Below are 19,536 nucleotides of genomic sequence, written 5' to 3'. Positions count from 1 at the left end.
AGGTAGCTAGTAGAGAGAGATAAATAAATTTTCACCAATTATTAAATGTAATAGTTTGAAATTGAGTAATCTAATAAGCAATACTGTTAATAAAATGGTCAGAGACGGAGGATGGAGTTGGCCTCTTCCTCTGCCCAATTTTGATCTTTTCCTCCTTCAAATGCGGACTATATTTCTTGGAGAAGTGTTCTCCGAGTTGAAAGTCAATTTCAAACTGCCCGTAAATAAAAATACTACACTAAGAGTATATATATATATACACGCACATAATAGATTATTTGTAATAACTAGTGATACGACGGATATCGTAGACCAGAAAGTCATCAGTCTATTCATTAACCGGTTCAAACCTTGAAAAATATTCCTGTTTTCATTTCATTTTCAGCAGTCAAATCCTTACCATCTGTATATAAACCATTTGGGCCATGCAATCTCACCATTCATCCATTCTCATCACTAACACTATAAAGAAACGTATCTATCAAAAACCACAGCTAGCTTCAGAGATCAGTACCAAGAAAATCTTCATATAGTGTTCATCATTGAAAGAAGAAAAAGGAAATGGCAACCTTGAATTCATCAGTCTCTTGTTGTTCCTCCTCCAAGCAAAGAGGAATTATTAAGGCTGCTATCAATATCCCGAGGCGGGTCGCCAATATTTCTCTTCCGGGCCTCCGGACTGGAGGGCTGGTGGAGGAAATGGAACTGCATAGGTGTGTGGAGAAGCAGTTGAGCCCTGTTAAGATCAGTACAATCAAGAGAAATGAAAATAACGGGCCGGATCCGGTGGTGATGGCGAAGCTTTACGCCATACTGGAAGCAGTTGCTGATAGAGTGGAGATGCACAAGAATATTGGAGACCAGAGAACCAATTGGAACAGTCTTCTTTTGATATCCATCAACTCTCTCACTCTCGCGGCTGCCACGATGGCGGGCCCCCATCAGCGGCGGTGCTCCTGCTGCCGCTATGAAACTTTCTTCCACCTCCTTGTACGTGGCGGCGACTGGTATGCTGTCAATTATGAATAAAATCCAGCCTTCTCAGCTTGCGGAAGAACAAAGAAATGCTGCCAGGCTGTTCAAGCAGCTTCAGAATCAAATTCAGACCATTATATCGATTGGAAATCCCACAGTTGTCGATGTGAAGGAGATGATGGAAAAAGTGTTGGCCCTTGACAAGGCATACCCGCTTCCTCTTCTGGGAGCGATGCTCGAGAAGTTCCCGGCGAAGGTGGAGCCCGCTGTTTGGTGGCCGGAGCAAAGAAGGAAGCAGTCAAAAGGAAATACAGGTTACAACGGCTGGAACGGGAAGCTGGAAGAAGAAATGAGAGAAATAGTTAAAGTCATAAGAATAAAAGACAAAGAAGATTACTTGAGATTGGGTACAAAGGCACTAAATCTCAACAAAGTTCTTTCTGTTGCCGGTCCCGTGCTGACGGGTTTAGCCGCCGTGGGCTCCTCTCTTGTCGGCTCACCTTCTCATGGTAATTGGGCTGTGGTTCTGGGAGTTGTCGGCGGCGCGTTGGCGAGTGTGGTAAACAGTTTGGAGCACGGGGGGCAGGTGGGAATGGTGTTTGAAATGTACAGGAGCAACGCTGGATTCTTCAAGCTGATGGAAGAGTCAATTGAATCAAACTTGAGAGAAGAAGAGAGGGAGAGAAGGGAGAACGGGGAGGTGTTTGAAATGAAGGTGGGTCTGCAGCTGGGAAGGAGTTTGTCGCAGCTGAGAGATCTTGCGGCGGCGGCGTCTGTTAAAGGGGAAGACATTGAAGAGTTTGCGAGCAAGCTTTTCTGATCATGTGTGTGTGCATGGACAAGACCGCTCTTAATTTTGTGGATATATGATTAAATGTAAAGCTAACTTAGTATGTGTATTTATATAACCAATTCTTTGATTCATTGTAAACCAGCTGATCTTTTCAGCAACTCATGATACTTGATACATATTGTTGATTAATTATTTGTTAAGACTCGACCCTATTTTTTTTTTTTTTATCAGGATCCTAATTAATTGTTCGGACCATCCAAAGAAACCATAATTGTGTATGTAATTTTCTCTCCAATTTTTAGTAATTTCGCCATAATATTTTTAGTTTAATATGAGAGATTTTTTTTTTATTAAGCTTAAAATTCATTTTTTCTTAAAGACAATCCAAAATTTTTTAAAATTATAAAAGAAAATTTCAAAACGTGACAAAAACATTACAGACACACCTCTAAAACATATTGAACACGCCAACAGGCGTGTCCAATGCCGTGTCCCTTTTTTTCTTTTTCTTTTTTATTTTCAAACATGCCAATGCCGTGTCTAACACTGCATTAGGTAATTTTTCGAAGTGTCAGTGCATTATGGGCTGGCATTGACGAAAACTGATCTGAGGACATGATTTGGATGGTGCCGTTGAAGGAAACTGATCAAAGGGATGTGCGCGCCGCAACAAGGCGAACACAGGGTTAGTGGTCAGTCGGCGAGATGATTGCTGGAGATAGAGATATGGCGGAATAAAGTGGCAGGACGGTGAAAAATTAAGTGGTGAAAATGAAAATAGTGATAACCGGTCACATAATGAACGAAAATGGATGGGCCTAGGTACAAACGACTAGTCAGAGGATGAGGATACGACTGGTGGTGGTCTTAAACAGTGAGTAGGTCAGACGACAGCAAATTGAGAACAAAGAAAAATAGATTAGGTTGAGGTTTAGCCGCGGTGAGAGACATAAAAAGAAGGGGGTTGGGCTACCGGAGGCGAGGGCAAGGGTGAGAACTAGCGATAATGCAAGGTCGGAAAGAGAGGAGACTAGGTGACGATGATGGCGGCGCGAGTAGGGTGTTGGGCAGCATTAAGAGGGACCAAAGGGGATAGGCAACAGTATTGCTTTTCTTTTTTTCTTTTTAATTTTTTTTCTTATGTTAACATCCTATGAGAATGGAAGGTGTTTAATTTGAGTCCAATTACTAAGCCCCAATTTTTCGATTAAAATTTGGTAATTTTTTGTTAGGAGAATTAAAATTATCACTAAATTAAAATTTATAAGACTTAGTTGACAATCTAGTATTTATGGAATTAATTTTGCCATCCCATGTTTATAGAATTAATTTTATAATTTTGCCTTGGATTAATAACTTGATGATCCCTTTATTTCCCTTCCCTTTCCGCGAGCTTGTAAAGAGGCGTGTGCGGCAGATGGATCTGACCGACCACCTTAATTTGTTTATCATCGTACAACCAAATTGCAAATCCTAAGATTTCAAACAAGAAGTACTGATTTATACAGTGGATTATATATGTATATATATATATATATATATGGTTGTGAATGATAGCAGATTGAAAGAGTGCATTTACTAAAAGACTTAATTGTGGAAATTAGGTGGTGGTGGATAAGACATGATGTGATGTTCAACGTATCATATCCTATCATGTCTTTGCTATTTTTGATGTTGACAACTAATGTTTATGAGATTTTGGAAAACAAGAAAACACGAAGAAGATCACAGTTTTAATCTCCAAAACACACACACACACACACACTGCGTACTATTATATTATATTATGTAGCTTTGATTGATAGAGTATTATTATTATTAGGTTTAAATATATTCTGTATTTCTAGACTATATATTTTATCGTATTTACACTTTTAAAGTATGTATATAATAAAAATATTCATAATAAAATAATTTGATATTAATAAGATAAAAATGTCTTTTTCACTTTTTTCTGTATTTTTCTTATTCTGCTTCCTAAAATATATTTTATTAAAATATCTCCCTCAAATTAATTTTAGTGATTTAAAATTCTACTCACATTTTATTTTAAAAATGATATTTGTAATTTATAATTTTTTTATGAATTATGGAACACAAAAGTATTTATAAGCTAGATATATGTGATGTGTTTATAAAACGCATGGGTCCAATGGTTTTGGATAATTGTTCAAAGTTTGGATCGAAACAAATGCAAATTCTGAAGAGAGGACCTGTAGAAAAGGCGTCAGCACTTTGATGCCCAAGTTAGTATTGGATTTAAAATTAAATAAAGTCAAAAAGTAAATAAAGATGATTGAAAATTGAGATATTGTGAATAAAATTGGTGAAAAGTGTAAGAACACGTGATAATGTGCTTGTAGAGTGCTTAGAGAATCAGATATATGATTTAGAGAGTAACAAAGGTGTGAGAGACGTGAGGGTATCGTCTAGAGAGTGAGAAAGGTGTTAAGAAGGTATCATAATACGAAAGTGTAAACATGTATTTATAGGGAGGTGCCCCCATCTGTTGGGGGTCTATCCCCCACCCGAGATTCTTGTAAAAGTTGGTTGGGGATGATTGGAATAAGGGACAAATCATTCTTATCCATAGTTGGATATGCATTAGTAGAACCTCTTCAGTCGGGGGTACCCCTCATCTGCAGTAAGTCCTAGCTACTAGGGGGATCTTTCTTGCTAGAGCTTATATGGTCTAAGGTGGCGGGGGTTGATGACGTGTCACATGGGAGAGTGGGCTACCATGTATGTGGGTCTTTTAGGCCGAATGTTTTATTGGGTTTTAACCATGGTTCGAGTCGGGGGATGTCCTGGGCCTCCTTATTTCTTCTTAGGCTACTTGAGTTGTCTGGGCCTCCCTTTGTCATCTTTTTTCTAGAGGACACCTACTAGGGCTGCTTGTCAGGTTCTCTTGGGCCTTCTAAAGTATTACGAACCTCTCATGACTTGGGCCTCCTAGGGGGTATCACGAGCCTTACGTTTCTTTATTTTGGGTATTTGGTCCTCTTTAGGCCAGCCTATTTTTATAAATATCAGTAGCCCCCCACTTTAACAAGTGGAGATTTCGACACTTATTAGAGTAGATTCATTTAGAGGTGAGGTTCGAATTCCTGTAAAGAATGTTAGTAGCATAAGCATGCATAAAAAAGAAGAGCTTACTTCTTGCCTATATGGAGCAAGCTTTCTATGAAGGGGCCTCCACGGGAGTCTTTCGTGCCTACTATGGTATAGGGCTTTATTTTTATGCAAGAGAACGTTAAATAATAAAAGACATGTATATATTATGAATAAGTCTTATACGGAGCAAATTTATTGTGCCTCCTTGGAGGAAGGCTTGTTTGAGGGGGAGCCTTACTTATAGCAAGACTTAGGAACCCCGTCGGATAAAAAATAAGGTGTGTGCCGAAAGCAAGACTTAGATGCCACAACGGAGAAGGGTTTAGGTGCCTGCACGGGACAGAGCTTATAAGTCCCTAAAAGAAGGAGGTAAGTGTCTGCCCAAAGGAAGGCTAGGTTGCCTCCACGGAGGAGTGCCTTTGTACCTGTGTGAAAGACAACTTTTATTTAAGAAGTTTGAGAATGATGCCTCACTCGTAAAATCCCTACAAGAAGACACATGTTAATACATAAAAAATGGTAAAATAAACCTCCAAGATTATTAAGTTAAAATATGAAGAGTTATTTTGTTACATTTTACAGCTCAAGAGTGTAAATAAATTTGATACATAATTTAGGAATGGAAAGTGTATTTAACCCTTATTATTATTATTGGTGTACCAAACATTTATATAGTTTACAACTACTAAATAAATAAATAAGTAATTAATTAATGCCACCCATAAATGATTTAAACAACAACTCTCATCAGCATTATCTTTTTTGCAAACATACACTTTTATCTATGACTTATATTTACATACTTTGAATATTAGCGCTGTGTCTCATTTATTACTTTTTACATATTTATAGTTATGCATTTCCATAGCTGTAAGCGTATACTAAGCAGATTCCTCTTGGCTCTTGCTTCTGCAACCCCTCTATATCTTTACTTTTTATTAAATTAAATATGAGAGCGTTCAAAAAATTATCCACCAATGCCTTTTTCTATCACTTCTTTCCATTTTCTGTTTGTTTGTTTTTTACATTTAATAACTTTATTTTTTATTTATCACAATTCAGAGAGATGTGATGAATAATTTTTAAAAATAGGATATACTGAAGGTACCCCTTTTAAAATTTGATATAATTATAAATATCTCATTGTTGTTCGAAATATTACAAATACTTTCCTAATTTTAACATTTGTCTACAACGAACCCATTTTGCTAGTTTTGTTAGATTTTATCTAATTTACGGTGAATCGACTAGAATAGTTTTTGAATTATAAAATTTTTTAATTTTGTATAATTTTTTTATCTTTTTATGACCTGATACTTTTTATAAATTATTTATTTTACTCACTTTTTCTTTTATATATGTTTTTTTTTTAAATCAGTGAGGATCAACTCATTTAAAAGATGTATTTATAATTTTTCAAACGATAAAAAAATATTCATAATTATGTTAAATTTCAAGAAAAATAATTATAATTTACCCCAAAAATATTGTACCTTTTTTCTTTAAAGATTAAACACACGCCTTGTATATACTGTAGGACGGCTAGATGGCTAGTTCATTTTAATTGCGGCACGTCGGTAATACAATTGAAAAATCCAGGGACCCATATGGAAATAAAAGAAACTTAAAGTACCAATTTGCAAATACTAATAAAAAAGTTCCAATTCAAATGTCGGACACGGGTTCTGATTTATAGGTGTTTAGATCCAAGTCCAACGCGTTAAAACCCCCTTTCTTCCTTCTTCTTCTCTACAAGTCCCCAACTCCCCCATACACACCCCACCACACTCCAACCCACCGCGATCAAACTTCTCTACCCCTTGAAATCTTTGTCACCGCCGAAGAAGAGAAGAAAGAAGGATGATCCAGTTGCTATTCACCCTTATATTCGCTGAGATGACGCTGATCGTGGTGTTCGTCTTCAAGACTCCGCTGAGAAAGCTGGTGATAATGGGCCTGGACCGTGTCAAACGTGGCCGCGGCCCCGTCGTTGTCAAGACGGTTGCCGCCACAATTTTTGTGGTGATGATGGCCAGCGTGTACAATGCGGTGGCGATCCAGAGGCGTTGGATCCAAGATGGTGAAGCCAACCCAACGGATCAGATTCTCTTTGCTAACCACATTCTGGAAGCTTCTCTCATGGGTAATCACTCTTAAAAATCTCATCTTTTTTGTTTATAGAAAAATTCTGAAGAGCGAATTGTAGTAATTTTGTATAAGTTTTTTTGGTTTCCGTAATCTATTGTGTGTTGTGTCGGTGTTGTGGGGCGTGGGAGTTGAATGGTATATTGATTTACAGATTCAATGCTTCCAGCATAGGTTTAGTTAAGTGATTCTGTAATCTTTCTGTTGTGGTCATGAGCTGCTAGTGTTGCGTAATGGTTTATGTTGACAAAACTACTAATACTCCTTTTGAAAAGATATTAGATATATTGTGGTATCTTGAGTCTATGTTTTCGGGGTCCATCGTTTCTGTTCAAGGTTTTGGAATTATAATTTAAGAATGTGAACTTTAGAATTCCTATTTCACCAAGGAAGATATTTTTCTCGAATGTAGACCATGTGTTGGAATAGCTTAATCCATGAAGAGAATGGATTATGTCCAAAATGCATATAATCTCAATGTGAAAGATGTCAGCAGTTTGACTTTGAATAATAAAAATAATCACTACGAGAAAAGTGCCTCAGTTTGATTCGAATACAATTGATATAAGTGGTGATAGAGTCTGTATTATTTTAATTTCATTCAAACACGGATACGTTACATAATCTAATTTGTTGAACATACGGTGATTCTTGTAATCAAATTTTCTTTCTTTTTGGAAACAAAACCAGGTTGCGTGGATTTATTGCCAGTATAAGTGTCTATATATGCTGATATTGGTTTTCGATTTGTTGACATTGGGTTGTATGAATGTGCAATGTGGAAACTAGGTAGCAATGTACATCGAGTCGGGTAACGAGTTCACATAGTTCAGACTCAAGAACTAACAAAAGGTGCATAATTTGAGATTTTGAGCACTTCATTTGATTCTGTGATGCTAAGTTTTATCAAATTAGCTACCTTCTTTTGTCACTGAAAGCCGATATATTTGTAAGGATCTATTATCATCTGTACTGGTAACGAAGTGCTACAATTATGTAATTCATGGTCGAAATTTTATCAGTTCTGAGAGTGTGTATTGCAGAATGTAGTGTGAATTGCAGTCTAGCAGTCTGCTCAAATTAGTTGTATCTTGAATAAAAATTTCACTAACTGTAGCAAAGTACTTGTCCTTAAATTGGCTCCAGCAAAGCAGCGGGGCTAATTTTTTTAACTCTTCTGATTTTTGGAATTTTATGCGGTTAGTCGGTGACAGATTTGTGTCATTCTTAACAGTTTGAAGGAAGTTTTCTCTCCACCTTTACTCAACATAGGACTTAAAGAGTAGACCTTCAGTTTTTTGTGTACTTGGTTTTGCCTCATGTCCTTGTTAATCCCAATCAACATATATTATATGCCCATCAATTTCAAAAGAGGAGGAGCAGTTGTTATCTCAAAGCTCACTACTCTGTTTAATTTCATGAACCTGAGCCTTTGAACTCAAGAGCACTATGTACTGCTCAAAGAAAAAAAGGACTTAATACTCATACATATGAGGAAAATCTTTTGTCCGCACTCTGATGATTCTGGTTTAGAGGACTTGATGCCCCTTGTGATTTAACCCAACAGTTTACTGCCAACTAGAATCAGAAGAGGAGCGCTGTGTTGAGACAGACTCCACATCTTGTGAATTGAATGTGTTATATTCAACTGTTATTATTTATCAATTTCGTGCAGGATTTGCACTATTCCTTGCCCTGATGATTGACAGACTGCACCACTATATCCGAGAACTGCGAATAAGGAGGAAGACCATGGAAGCTGTAAAGAAACAAAGCCGAGTTTTTGAGGATAGTAAGCCTCCTGCTACAGAGGAAATCAAAGCATTGGAAGAAGAGACGATTGCACTGCGTGGAAGGATTAAGGATCTCGAGACACAACTTGAGGAAAAGAATAAAGAGTCCGGCAGCGCAGAAGCCAATGCAATGGCTTTGAAGAAGCAGTCAGAAGGTTTTCTTCTTGAATATGACCGGTTGCTTGAAGAAAACCAGAACCTTCGAAGCCAATTGCAATCTCTAGATCGGAAATTTTCATTATCTGATGGCAAGAAAGTTATGTAAGGGACCATTAAGTTATGCAAGAAAATTGTCATTCCGCAGTTATTTTGTCGTTATACTATAGCAGTTCCATGGATAACTCTCCATGTTTGAAGAAAAGAAAGTTTTCAGAAGAAAGAAATTTCATCTTGTGAGAATTTACTCTTTAGCTTACTAGATCAGGCAATGCAATCCTAACTCCAACTTGGATGATACGGTTGTTCAAGAAATTTACCATTATTGCTATTTCACATCGACAAAGTCGGTATTGAAGACACTTTTGGACCATTCTAGTCAGTTGGGTCGTTTGGGCCTCAACCACCAGAGGAATCAACGGGCTAGTGCTAGCTCTGGAAGTAAAACTGCTGGGCTTAATATTACTCAGTTGCTTGCCCTGCATATACTCCAGAAATTACTAACAGAGATTTACTTGTACAAGAAATAATAGTGGAATTTGTGATTGATTACGAATAAAGTCGGCCATAAAGCATGCATTTGATTAAAACTTGAATGAGATAACCATAACATCACCCATGGTAAACCAATCTACATATGGTAAAGTGGAATACATCTTACAATTAAGAGAAAGTTCATGTTAGAATAGGCAACTTAAGTAAACACTTATTGAGATTAATTAATTGCTTGTATTTTAAGTTCCAGCTTAATTTAAACAGGCATCATTTTCCCGCAGAAGCGTGTGGGTGTTGGCGGCAGTGACTATCAGAACTCCAAGAAAAACCAACACTGATAGTGTGGAGAGTATGAGCATTAGTCCGGATGCCACAACTCCCTTCACCTCTCGTGTGTATTCTGCGGAGGCCAGCGCCAGAAAGGTTAGAGGGAAGGAGTAAGTCCACCATGCTGTATTAAACCTCTTCATCGATTTCCGGAAAAGTGATGGCCGACAGATCTGTAAAACCATAAAACAGCATAATTATCTTACAACGAGATATTCATATGTGCATGGATTCTTGAATGGTGATAATGCACCCGGTGCACTCAACACTTTGTGGTTCAGACATGGACATGTACCTCATGACAGGGTATGTGTCCACATCTCAAACACCTTACAGTAGGTGTAGCATCGACAGGACATTCGTGAACGTATATTACAAATCATCAGAAGTTGAAAGCTAACTTACCAAGGACGTGAAGAGGAAGAGTGACAGAAAAAACAGCATTTTGCATGGCACTTCAAAACTCCCAGAAATGGAGCTCCAGGCTAAACTAGCAGTGCTTGGTGCAGCCACAAACAAGAAGAAAGCAGGCCGAAGCATTGCTGGAAAATGGCGCGCACCAGATAAACGTTGATAAAGCGTGATAAACACTACCAAGTAGTGCGCCAAACCAAGTGAAAATATGCATACACCGCTCTCCTTCCACCCCATCCGGGCCGCAGCCCAGGCGCCTACCAAGTTCCCCATCACAGATAACTGGCTAGTCGGATTTGCCACCATCGACAAAAACCTCTTCTCTGTGGTGAACCACTGTCCATAAATTTTTATGTCAAGTATCACAACCGGAACGATAAAAATCCACCACAGCATCTGACACGGAAAATTCTTTGTCTCTTTCGCAAATGGGATCGCTTGAAGCAAAAGAAGCCATGAAATCCAGGGAAGAAAGAGACAGTTTACACCGACATGGTGCAAGAACTCGGCTTTCACCAGCCGGAAGTAGAATATGCACCTCAAAATGTAAAGAAAGGAGAGTAGAATGAGAGTGCATAGGGCGAGCCAATAGAGCAGGAAGAAAGCTGTTGAAGGGAAAGAATGAGTGTGAAATATACTGTGGATAGAATTTGTCTCATTGACATGTTCATTCAGAGTCTTCCACAGCAAAACTTGGGCCCCAAAAGAGAGACATATTCTGAAATAGCCCGCATGGAGCCTGCTTAAAATTGAATCAGAAGGAGAAGCTGCTTCTTTGGGTTCTTGAGGATTAGCAGTTGCGGTGATGATGATGGGAGGGTCAATGACAACTGAAATTGGAGACTGAGGCACTTGTTCTCCCATTGAAGAGATAAGGAGAAGGGCAGTCTGTTGTATAAACGTATTTGCTTAAGCATGTGAGACAGTTTGCATTTCATTGGTTAGGCACAATCAACATGCATGATGAGGCCCTTATAAAGGAACTTGGAGTCTTGGAGAGGAGAAATGATGTGAATGAAAAATTGTAATTCAGATCGGGTTTGAATTGATCTGAATTAATTATAAGGAAACTGCAATATACTTATTGTGTAATTAGTGTATAATTCAAAATCAATAACTTATCATATACTAATTCTTTCACATTTATTATTCGATTGATTTAGTTCCATTACATTTAACTTGATAAGAAGTCAGTCTTGCATGAACAATGAGGATGCAGACATCATGGGATTTGGTACGAAAACGGACTTTAACGCCCCTAAGATTGTGTTGGTGGTGAATGATGAGTAATTAATTAGGTGTGGTGGTATTACTGGCCACTATCAGCATTAATGCGCACGAAATAAGCTGACGCTCCGGACATCCCAGTCAGCTGTCTGTTCTTTTAATCTCTTTTCTGTACTTCTTAATTAGTTACCTAATTAATTGATTATGGTGAACAACACTTTGTTGTACCCATTTCCCAAAAGAAGGCCGAAAAGAGACCAAAGGATATGTTATCCAAAGCACCAATGCTTAAAAGTGGTTAATCAGTTGATCAGTTGCTGAAATAATTAGATTCATTATCATTAATCTTGTTAATTTATATTCCATCGTAAATAGTAAAACTACCTTTGAAAGAATACATTAATTGAGAATTTAACCTTAATAAGAAATGTGTATTAACATTAGTACCATGTGTAAAATGTCGATACATATGTAAATGATAATACAAACACATAACACAATTATATTTATCATCATTATAGATTAGTTATTAATAGTAACATTTTTGTAACTCTCTTTTTCCTGAAGTATATTGAAAACAGTGACAATGTTGGCATAATCTTGAAATTGTTAAATTCGAAATTAGGAATTCAACCAGAAGTAGAGATAATATAGCCTCTTATGATAAGTTTGTACATGCTTTTCCTACCATTAAGATACGATGTTTTTATTATTATATAATGATGCTCTTCATGCCTAATCAAACTCATCTCACCCCAAACTGTGATCCTACCCTTACCCCTACCCCTACCCCTACCACTACCAACTCATCTCTCAACTTGCCATTTGTCTCAAATCCGCTGCATCGCCACTGCTCCACCACCGCACTCAGTTCAAACTCACCTAAAGATCGTCTTAAATTGAAATTACTTTGTCATTCCAGCTAATGATCTCAATTTCTTGACTTGGAGAGACAAAAAAAGCCAATTTCATTCTTTATCTCAGTGTGTATATATATTCTGATGTATATTCTCACAAACAAAGCCAATGAACGTAGACGGAATGACGGGTGTATTAGAAGTTCTTGTAGTCGTCTTCTCGCTTTTATTTTCTGGCATTTTCTATCTTATAGAATCATATATGCGTGTCGGGTCACTCTTTATATGGTGCCCATTCATGTACCTAAATGCACATTATTTATTGTTGTTGGGGGTGTTTGTAAAATCGAATATTTGATACTTTCTTAAGTTACCAGTTTGTGAATTTTCTGTTTACTTGTTGAATTGGAGCAAGAATATGATGATGTTGAGGGTACTGAATAAGATCTGTGTGTAGAGAAAGTAATTTTGACAAGGCAGTCGGTAACCATATTGGGTAAGAGTGGTACGTGGAGGTTGAAGTGGTAACCAAATTGGGTAAGAATCAGCAACCAGGGTTGGTTGATCTTTAAGACAGTTTTCTTTCTTGAATTTTGAAGCCCTACTTTGATTTCCTTCTCTATTGTTTCTGGGCTTTGACTTGATTGACGAAAAATGGCTGTAAGCTTTACCTCCATCGCTCTCCCTCTCCCCCTCTCCCTCTTTTTAAGACCCACCCAAACACCACCTTCTCCGGAGGAAAACGCTTTTACTTCAAACGATAGAAAATGCTTTCCTTTTTACCCATATTCCTCCCGTCGTATGTCACATATTTAGCCATTTGCCCGCTAAATTAACCATTGACGATATTTAGCCATTTGCCCGCTAAATTAACCAACTTATCAATCAAAACCAAATAGGCAGCCATTCAACTTGCAAACAAGTGCATCAGGCAATATTTTCACACAAGCTCCATCACATTCCGGAGTCTGTAATACGCGCAAGCAGCTTCTCATTTATAAGGTTAAAACACATTGCGGAAGAGGGGCATATATATACATGTACTGTTCCTCCCAACAGTCACCACCCTTAGAAGTAACAACAATTCATCCAAGCTGTTTTTGCTCGCACGGATTAAAGCAAACAACACTATTGACATCAACTGGGTGAGGGGCCTGTCTAAGCAGCTTCAGCAAACCCTACTCTGAGTTTCCCGAAATCAAACACGGTGTGGTACCGACCCATAAACATATCTCCCAAGATCCTGCAAATTTCAATTTACACCATTAGAACATCACGAGCAAAGACAGCAATCAATCAAACGAATGTTGAGCACATGTTTGGAAGTTGGGAGAGGATTACCAAAGAGGGCCACGAGGCGGAGGAATATCCAGACCAGTGAAACCACTAATGCATTGTGCAGCAGCGCCCTCACCAACCTTAAGGATGTACTGCTCACCACCAAAAATTCACCGTTATTAGATGAAGTGAAAATAAGCAAAAAGGAGACGGTCACATTCACATTTCTTCTTCCGGTGAAAGAGCATGCAACTAGCACTCATCAAATGCACTCTAGATCCAACTCATTTTTAGCTAATAGCAAATAATTGAAAGGCGTCACATGCACATAACTCCCACTCATTACGACATTCAACCTCCTCGCATATGCTCTTTAGAGACAACAAAAACAACAAGGGCAGAAAAAACAACAAAGTACATGATGCTAAAACATTGGAGTGGTCTGGAGCAAAATTACAGGTTAAGTACTGAAAAAGAATAAAAAAAACATGGGAACAGGCTCACAAACAAAGTCAGTTATTCAATGTATTCTGTCATTCAACCAATTCATCTACCTGTTCTGGAGACAGATCAAAAGGTTTTCCCCCAATTGTGAAAGAAATAGTTGGCATAGAAGAAATGCTTGCACAATCAACAGCTGATTCTCCCATGGGACTAGGGAGCCGCTCACAAAGCTGCAATTTTTTATTGCGACATGTCCAACATCAGATGAGACGGCAAATCTAGAAACTACAGGTCACCGTAAGCAATACAGACAGCATACCTCATTCACATAGTTCAAGATGCGTTCTTGAGTCTGATTCTGTCTGAGTTGGTTTTGCATCCACACAACAGCCATTTCACAAGCAGAGCACATACCGTCACCCAAGCCAGATGATCTGCCATCTTTTTCATCCACCACACTCTGAATGCCAGCACTATACTCGACATCAAGCATCAAAATCAGCACCATGTCACAGAAATGACGCTAATACTATTGACTGAACTTCACAAAGAAGAGGCTTAAGTGTGGAAATAAACCTAACACCATGAGTTCCATCGAATGTGCATAACCCAACTTGGGAGCATATCTTCTTTGGCTGAGCCTGTGAAGTACAATCATAGTTCAGCTTACTAGAAAACAGACCGTGGACCTCAAAACTTTGCAGCCTATCAAAACAAAAGGTAGCATGAAAGGGTTGAACCACACCTCCGCCAAAAGAAGATCCATGATAGTTTGGCCATATTGTTCAACCACAGCCTTGCACTGTTGGCTAACAACACCAGAGGCCCCAATAGCATGGTTAATCATTGCGACCACAGTCTGCCAAAAAAAAAAAAGGATTAGGACCTAAATCAACCTGGCACCACACAGTCAAGCTCACCTTGTTTTACATCTAGAAAACAAAACAGATGCGTGTTTTTTTCATCTATTTGAAAAACACCATTATTACTACTTATCCTCAAGTACAGAGAATAAACACCAACGAAAACCAAAAAACCATGCACAAGAAAATGAATTAACAAGAGCAAACAAAAAAAACAATACAACCTTATGGAACATACCTACCCCATCTCATGCATCACATGGAAGCACGTTAAACTCTCATGTAATTTCTATAATCAAACAAATGAAGGATTCATCTTCACATCTAAATTAGCTTATATGACTGTGAAGAATAATACTCAAAATGGCGATCCGCACAAAAACAGAGACTCAGGTATTTATGCATTATCTATATAAGCTAGAAGGTGCAAATGTTTAAATTTCTAAATACAAGTACCAACACAACCAGAGTTGACAAATTCTGATCCATAAAAAACAATGGAAAAAGAAATAAAAATTACGCAAGGGCAACTAATTAATGGCACACGAGGCCAAGACTTACCGTTGGGCCAGCTATCAGAGAGGTCCCAGAGTCAGCAATTGCTGAACATCCACCACTACAGTACCCTAAGAACCATAATGAAATAGGATTATATGATTTCAGGAGGCCATAATATCATATTCCGCAGGGAAGAACTACTTATAAGGGCAAAAAATTCTTATTTATCTTATTTGTTTCTTTGTTCTAGAGTAAATAGTATAGCTTCAACGCAGAAAAGAGCACATACCGCTTTCTTTACCATCAATCAGTACGTCACCCATGTCAAACTATAATCAGAACCATACCGAAAGTTAGAAACAATTCAAGACCCTTCAACATGCTGAATATGTTAACTACAAAATCATCTCAATAACCAACCTGCCAGTACCCCTTCTGTGTCACAGGAACATATGTGTGTTTACCCTTGAAATGATTTGGATCAACTCCACCAAAAACTAATTCACCACCCTCTTCTTCCTCCACATTTCGGTTGAGCCAAAATGAGAATACAGGCTCCTTAACAAGACCTTGCCTGACCATGTTGTACCTGAAAGAAACACAAAAGTTGAAACATAGAATTCGCCCTGGATAATGCATCCACAGAAAGAAAAGGGGTCTAGCTCAAACTCCTCAAATGAACGGCCACACACACTGAACCCACACCCACCAAAACTAAATAAATAAATAAAAATACAAATCTACTGCTCATACCACACTGGAGTCGCATTTCCCACTGAGATCTCCTGGAAACCAAGTCCCAGTATGCCATCAAACTTGGCCACCAAAAATGTAACACTAGGTTCCCTTGTCGCTTCAATAAATTCCTGTCCAAGTGAACACTCTACGATAAGTCACCTGACATTATTTCTCATAGAAAGCATAAACTCGAAGAGGAAGTTGGCAACCTGATTCTTTACAACTAGGTCACCAACTTTGACATTATCTTCACTGAAGAACCCAGAGATGGCCCCAGTTCCATAGTGAATTGCAGCTGGTTTCCCTGTTAAACAAAATAGTGTTGGTCATTTTTGCCAGGTCCTCGAGAAAATGAGGACATCTACACGTCCATAGAACTTGTCTCCACATTTAGGGCATGTGCAGATGGAAAAAGTTATGAGATGCCATGGCATTATATGCAAGTACATCCAATATGTTGCAATCTTGCTTCTGCTGATGGCAACAAATTCCCATCTAACACACGAGAAAATCTCTATCCTCTCAATCTCAAAGTTAGAAATGCACAGAAATCAGTTCAGAAATCTCAACCTTAAAAGACATGAATGACTCTTTAGGGAAAATTGCAAAACAAATACAAAGTACTTAAAGAAGAGGGTAATAGGGAATAAACCGAACCATTCTTTTTGTGGGTACTCGACTGGCTGGACTTGTACTTGGAATGGAAGAAACAAGGGACCTGCACCAAGATGCACCAGTTTTCAAATGTCCATCCATTTTTATCGAATTAATGAACCAATTAATAATTGCTCATCTTGTCTTGTGTAAACCGAATAGAAAGTTAGGATAGTGGAGCCTTACAGAAAAATAACATTTTGCAGATGGCACCCAAAGATTGGAGCTACCAGTATCAAAAATCACAGTGAATTTCTGCGGGGGAGTGCCAATCCCAATCTCTCCAAAGTACTGGGCATCCATGTAGTTCTTCAATGCAACAATGTCGGTGTCTACAGCATCCCCAAGTTTACCTCGGAGATTGTACTTCCTAATTGAGGCTCTCAATGCTTCCTTGGACTCGAGCCGGGTAGCAACCCTATTGTTCTGATCCAACTTCAACCTTTTGAGTCCTATTCTGACCAATCCATCATTTGATGTAGAAAATGCAAGAGAAAAGGACAGGCTTGAAAGCAAGAGGGTCAGTGCAAAGGCTCCGAATCTAGTTCCCATTTTTTCCTACAACATCAATTTAACATGTTAGTTTATGATCACCCACAACCAAAAAAACCACAAAGCACGACGGAAAACACAAGCTAGCAGCAAAAGACATCTATGTCCATGACGAATTAAACAATGTACATATCGATACAAATTTGACCAACTCGCGGAAAGTCCATGCAATCTCAAAAATCAGCAAAAAAATCTTTTCACGATCTCATGTGACAAAAATTCAATTTTTTCCCCTATCACCAACATGCAAAAACATCTTCATCGAGAAGAGCATAAAAATAAGGAAGACAACACAGGAAAATGAGATAAATAGAGCGACAAAGAAAAACAGTAAACCTCAGCAAACATCAACAAGAACACAAAACTCTTCAACACAATAACTAAATCCTGTGTAAACAATACATCCAGAAACAAAAGAAACCAAATCGCAAGAAGAAGGAAAAAAAACAAGAAACAAGGTAAATATAGAATTAAAATCTGAACCCATATCCTGCAAACTCCTCCCTTTATTTTAGTAATAATAATTTGTTTTTTACCGATAAAAATAAAATCCAAAACATGCTCGGAAACTTGGAACAAGAAACGATCAGCCATTATCGCAAAACAAAAATTAAATATATACAGGTGATCACAATATTCACTCACCGAACGCTGGACAGAAAAAGGAGGACAAATTCGATGTTGAAGAGAAGGCGGTGACAGAAAATACAGGAAGAATGAGTGTGTGAATAAATAGGAGAGAAGACCAACTTTCTGAGATCAGCTGCAGTTCTTCCGAAAATCTCAGCCGTTGAATTAAATAAAAGGCTTGATATTATAGCCGTTGGTTTCATTAGTAAATATCGCTTTCACGAGATGCTCGTGTTCCTCGGTATGGCGACTTATGGGATTATGGTGGGCAGCTAGATCTGAGACATTGGCGTTTGATCCAACGGTGCATGGAGGTCTTGGAGGTTGACAACATAGAAGAGTAAGGTAGGTCGGTGATAAGGATGGAATAACGTGACAGAGAACGACGTCGGAATGAGGGGAGCATAATGTAGACGTGTACTTGGATGCTGCTTGCCTGTCACCAAAGTAACGTCTCTGGGGTTTATTTTTTTGCCTTTTTCCTTTTTGTTTTTCTTCTAAAAAAATAATATAAAAAAGAATTGGAGGGGTTTGCTTAAGAATTAAGCATCAAAATATAATGAATTTCTTTATATAATAAAATTTAATATAATAGTTGACTTTGTTTCTTCCCGTGTTTGGTGAGGATAAGTTTTCAATTAAGAGGGTTTTATAGTTTATTATTTGGGTATATGACAATGTTTGATATTTTCTTTTTTATTTTCATCATTTATGTAATTTTTTAATAGTGTGGAGAGCCCACATTTAATTCGTCCAAATTTAGATAATCTTGAATAAATTCATTTAAGCATAATGTTAAGCATGTCATGCTATTATTAATTAACGTGTCGTGTCTTGATTGTGACATTTCTCAACTAGTGTCAATTTAGGCAATAAAAATTATTGTTCAAGTTAGTTATGTGAAAAAGAGTGAAGAAAATTGAACAAATAGGTAAAATCTCTTTAATAATTGTGAAAAAGAATAAACTACAATAATAATTGTAATAAATATAAAAAAGTAATGTAATAGAGGAATGTGCAGTAGTGTATAATTAAAAAAAAATTAATAATTATGAAATTATTAAAAAATATTAAAATTATTAATTTGATATTTTTTTTAAAAAATAAATTTAAATATTTAAAAGCTGATACGACAATAAATTTTCTTTCGTAATAACTCAAACATCCCAAATGGGCTGATTGGTCATACTCTACACATAACCCATCATTGAAATCGTTTTGAATTAAGTTGGTGTGGGCTTGACTTATTATTGGGCAGTTCCAGCCCATTCTGAAGTAGATTTGATATGTAACAAGCATGGCAAATAGATTAGTCCAGAATCCCTCTCTTTTTTTATTTTTCAGTAGTCATCAAATACATAATCAGTCCTTTACATTTTTTATTTTATGATAGTGATTTATCTCAGATATGCACTACGCTCACATCTTTTACCATAATAATAATTCAGATAACAATGACAGAGAAGATGCAATCACAGAAAATATCTCTCAATCATCTATATATAGTATTGTTAATGTATGGTCATTTCCGTGTCTAACTAATACAAGAATTAAACCAACCAAGTCCACCAAAACAACCTAAC

The 19,536-nt window shown here is 37.6% G+C and overlaps 4 protein-coding genes across 4 annotated transcripts; 2 read left to right on the top strand and 2 right to left on the bottom strand.

The window, feature by feature from the left end:
- On the top strand, positions 291–1,960 carry LOC105175327 (probable F-box protein At4g22030). The gene is given in 2 exon segments (XM_011097739.2): positions 291–935; positions 937–1,960. Coding segments are annotated over 2 exon segments (1,233 nt in total). The 5' UTR covers positions 291–561; the 3' UTR covers positions 1,796–1,960.
- Positions 6,596–9,203, top strand: LOC105175326 (B-cell receptor-associated protein 31). Its single transcript, XM_011097738.2, has 2 exons — positions 6,596–7,025; positions 8,703–9,203. Exons 1-2 carry the CDS (start codon positions 6,743–6,745, stop codon positions 9,083–9,085), a joined length of 666 nt encoding a protein of 221 aa, XP_011096040.1. The 5' UTR covers positions 6,596–6,742; the 3' UTR covers positions 9,086–9,203.
- On the bottom strand, positions 9,353–11,302 carry LOC105175417 (S-type anion channel SLAH1). Its single transcript, XM_011097852.2, has 2 exons — positions 10,204–11,302; positions 9,353–9,971 (listed from the first exon to the last, which is right to left on the bottom strand). The coding sequence occupies exons 1-2, from the start codon at positions 11,074–11,076 to the stop codon at positions 9,723–9,725; spliced, it is 1,122 nt and encodes a 373-aa protein (XP_011096154.1). The 5' UTR covers positions 11,077–11,302; the 3' UTR covers positions 9,353–9,722.
- LOC105175325 (aspartic proteinase-like) lies at positions 13,234–18,024 on the bottom strand (the record flags this gene model as incomplete). The annotated part of the gene is given in 14 exon segments (XM_011097737.2): positions 13,234–13,539; positions 13,638–13,726; positions 14,129–14,248; positions 14,338–14,491; positions 14,595–14,659; positions 14,764–14,877; positions 15,443–15,507; positions 15,669–15,708; positions 15,800–15,968; positions 16,133–16,245; positions 16,327–16,421; positions 16,775–16,835; positions 16,958–17,329; positions 17,969–18,024. Coding segments are annotated over 14 exon segments (1,598 nt in total), but the record flags the coding sequence as incomplete, so codon positions are not given.

Source organism: Sesamum indicum, linkage group LG12, assembly GCF_000512975.1.
Source record: "Sesamum indicum cultivar Zhongzhi No. 13 linkage group LG12, S_indicum_v1.0, whole genome shotgun sequence".
Classification (NCBI taxonomy): Eukaryota; Viridiplantae; Streptophyta; class Magnoliopsida; order Lamiales; family Pedaliaceae; genus Sesamum; species Sesamum indicum.
The sequence above is the reverse complement of the archived record's forward strand: the minus strand, read 5'-3'. Positions and strand labels throughout refer to the sequence as shown.

What these genes read in the sequence shown, in the direction of transcription:
- LOC105175417 (XM_011097852.2), bottom strand. Translation starts at nt 11,076, where the DNA reads ATGGGAGAACAAGTGCCTCAGTCTCCAATTTCAGTTGTCATTGACCCT. An exon ending in TCTTCCTCTTCACGTCCTTG is followed by an intron (nt 9,972 to 10,203) that starts GTAAGTTAGCTT and finishes ATGGTTTTACAG; the next exon opens with ATCTGTCGGCCATCACTTTT.
- LOC105175326 (XM_011097738.2), top strand. Translation starts at nt 6,743, where the DNA reads ATGATCCAGTTGCTATTCACCCTTATATTCGCTGAGATGACGCTGATC. An exon ending in TCTGGAAGCTTCTCTCATGG is followed by an intron (nt 7,026 to 8,702) that starts GTAATCACTCTT and finishes AATTTCGTGCAG; the next exon opens with GATTTGCACTATTCCTTGCC.